The sequence below is a fragment of the Arachis ipaensis genome, chromosome B10, assembly GCF_059453495.1.
Source record: "Arachis ipaensis isolate K30076 ecotype BB chromosome B10, ASM5945349v1, whole genome shotgun sequence".
NCBI lineage: Eukaryota > Viridiplantae > Streptophyta > Magnoliopsida > Fabales > Fabaceae > Arachis > Arachis ipaensis.
The window spans coordinates 19,413,346-19,415,801 of record NC_142435.1 but is presented as its reverse complement, the minus strand read 5'-3'; the positions used below and the strand labels follow the sequence as shown (position 1 = coordinate 19,415,801).

Here is a 2,456-nt window from a genome sequence, read left to right as displayed (position 1 = left end):
TACAAATAGTGTTGAATTTAATTTGGGTTTCAATTACTACATTATTCCCAATTTTATTTGAGATTACCGAAATGCCCCTAACCCTAATTTTTGAAAATGAAACCCTAACCCTGAAACCCTAACCGGTGACCCGGTTACCTTCTCCCCCAACCCAGCGGCAGCAACACAAATGCTCCCCCTTTTTCCTCAAACCAATACACAGAGACAGTAGCAAAAACGGAGAAGGAGTGGAGAAGAGAGGAGGGGCGATGGTGGTTGGCCTCACTACCGCCGCCGCCCGGCTCCCTAACTATACAGCAGCAGCCGCCACCATTCTCTTCATGCTGCGCAGCCAACAGCCTCTCCTTCATCCTCTTTGCTGCGCAGCCTTGTGATGAACACACACACACCCACTGCTCTTGAGAAGAAACGAAGAAAAGCAAGCGAAGGGATCCAAGAAGAGCGAGATCGAAATCGGAAGGGAAGGGGGCCGCATCTCACGGCGTGCAGTCGCGTCGCCCTCACCGCGTCGTGCCGCCGCACCGTGTCCTCGCCGTCGAGCTCATTCCATCAGTGTCACGCCGCCGGGCCTCCTCGTCGATCTGCCTGTCGCCGTTTGGGGGCGAGCCACGGACGACTCTGAGGGAGAAGACACGAGGTTGGTGGAGCCGCACCCAGTTCCAGCCGCGCCACCGCCTCTGTGCCGCCGCAGAACAGATCGGAGACGAGGGAAAGGACCACAAGGGGGGAAAGAGTCGCGCCGCCCAGCGCCGGCCTGCACGCCGCCAACGTCGCCGGTGTTGTCGCAATGAGAAAGAGAGCCCGCCGGACCGTCGCGGAGCTGTCCCTGCCACCGTGCCCAGCTGCATTTGGGAGCCCTGCCGTTGCTCATGGGGTTACGCCAGTTAGCTTCTGCCGCCGGAAAATGCCCCTGCTGCGTCGCCGGAGAATTTTGCTGGTAAGGGTTTTAATTGAGATTTCTGTTCTTTTGAAATCCCGGGAAGATTGTTGATACTGTGTTGTTGTACAGCTACTATTATCAGAAATTCGGGCCGCCGCCGTCACTCGAGAATTATTGGCGGAGCTGCTGCCGGGCTGCCGCCGATCCGGTTCGGAGATCGTCGCTGTTTCGGTTCAGCCTTTCTCCCTCGGTCTTGGTAAGCGTTTTGGTTCGAGGAGCCTTTTGTCGTTGTTCTGATAATTTCGGCTGAGGCATTGTAGCGTTATTTGTCACAGGGTTTATATCGATGCTTGCGTGTCGTGCTCGGAGTTCGCGGCTGCTTCGTTTCGCTAGCTCAGTAAGTAATTTATGTTTCGAAAAGCCTCGCGTTAGTATTCGGTTGTGTTTGGTTAATGAATATGAGTTTTGGTAACGTGGGGTCATTCCTGATTGTTATATGCTGCGATTAGTGTTGCTATGGTTACCGCGGGAGTAGCTTGGAGCCGAGGTTGCGGTTGTTGGTGATCCCGGTTTAAGAGAGGAGATTCCTGTGACGCGTTTGGGTTATGGATTTGCGTTTTGAGGTAGGGGCGCTTTCCAAAAACTATGTTTTATGTATTGGAATTATTACATATGGATACTGATATGAGACAATTGGTATTTGGTGATTGTATCTGCCTTGTGTGTTATTTGTTTGTCTCGAATGGTTAAGGATGCTTGTTTGGCTGAATTGTTGTGCGGCTTGTGAAATATAATGTTTTGAGGTTGATTCTTTAAAGATTTGAAATCAGAGTTTGATCCGTTGAGGATTGATTTGAATTGAGTTAATTATTTTGATAATGTGAAAAGTCGAACGCACTTTTGAATTCAGCCTGGTTTACTTTAATTGACTTGGTTTTGGACAAATGATTTGTTATTGAGCCGTTTCTTTAAAGCTTTGGAAATGAGTTAAATTGGTTGATATTGAGTTGATCTTGAAATGGTTTTCTTGAAATATGCCACTGAGGCGACTGTTGGATTTAGCTTGCTTTGAATTTATTTCTGGTTTTGAGCTGTTGAAAAGGAATGAGAAACGGTTTAGTTGGGACCCGAACCGGGTGGCAAAAGTCCAAGTTTTAGGGGAGGTGCTGCCGAAATTTCTACAAAATCCTAGTCTTGTTTAAAAAGTTATTTAAAAAGGATTGAATTTGAGAAGTTGTATTATTTGATTTATTAAGAGAATATTTATATTTTCAAGCTCAATTTATTTAATGAACTTTATGCGTTGAGTTCGGCTTATTTAGAAAGGAACTATTTTTTACCGTTTGAATCACTGAAGGAAATAATGATACTCTAATATTGATTTCAATATAAAAAGGAGCTTTTAGTGATTTCAAAGGAATCTAGACTTTTGATTGAGTAATTAAGTTTGAGGCATTTTGGAAGAGTTAGAAAAATGGGTTCCAAAAAGAAACCTGAAAGTGGTTTGATTCAAATGAACCGGTTCCTTTTCAAACGAGTTGATTTTTGGACCGGGTTGGAACTTGTGATTTTGTAT

General features: G+C 46.1%; 1 protein-coding gene across 1 annotated transcript; it reads left to right on the top strand.

Moving 5' to 3' along the window:
* Window positions 1-787: 787 nt before the first annotated feature.
* LOC148579330 (uncharacterized) lies at window positions 788-1,455 on the top strand. The gene is made up of 4 exons (XM_088501395.1): window positions 788-937; window positions 1,010-1,136; window positions 1,216-1,277; window positions 1,390-1,455. Exons 1-4 carry the CDS (start codon window positions 788-790, stop codon window positions 1,453-1,455), a joined length of 405 nt encoding a protein of 134 aa, XP_088357521.1.
* Window positions 1,456-2,456: the final 1,001 nt, after the last annotated feature.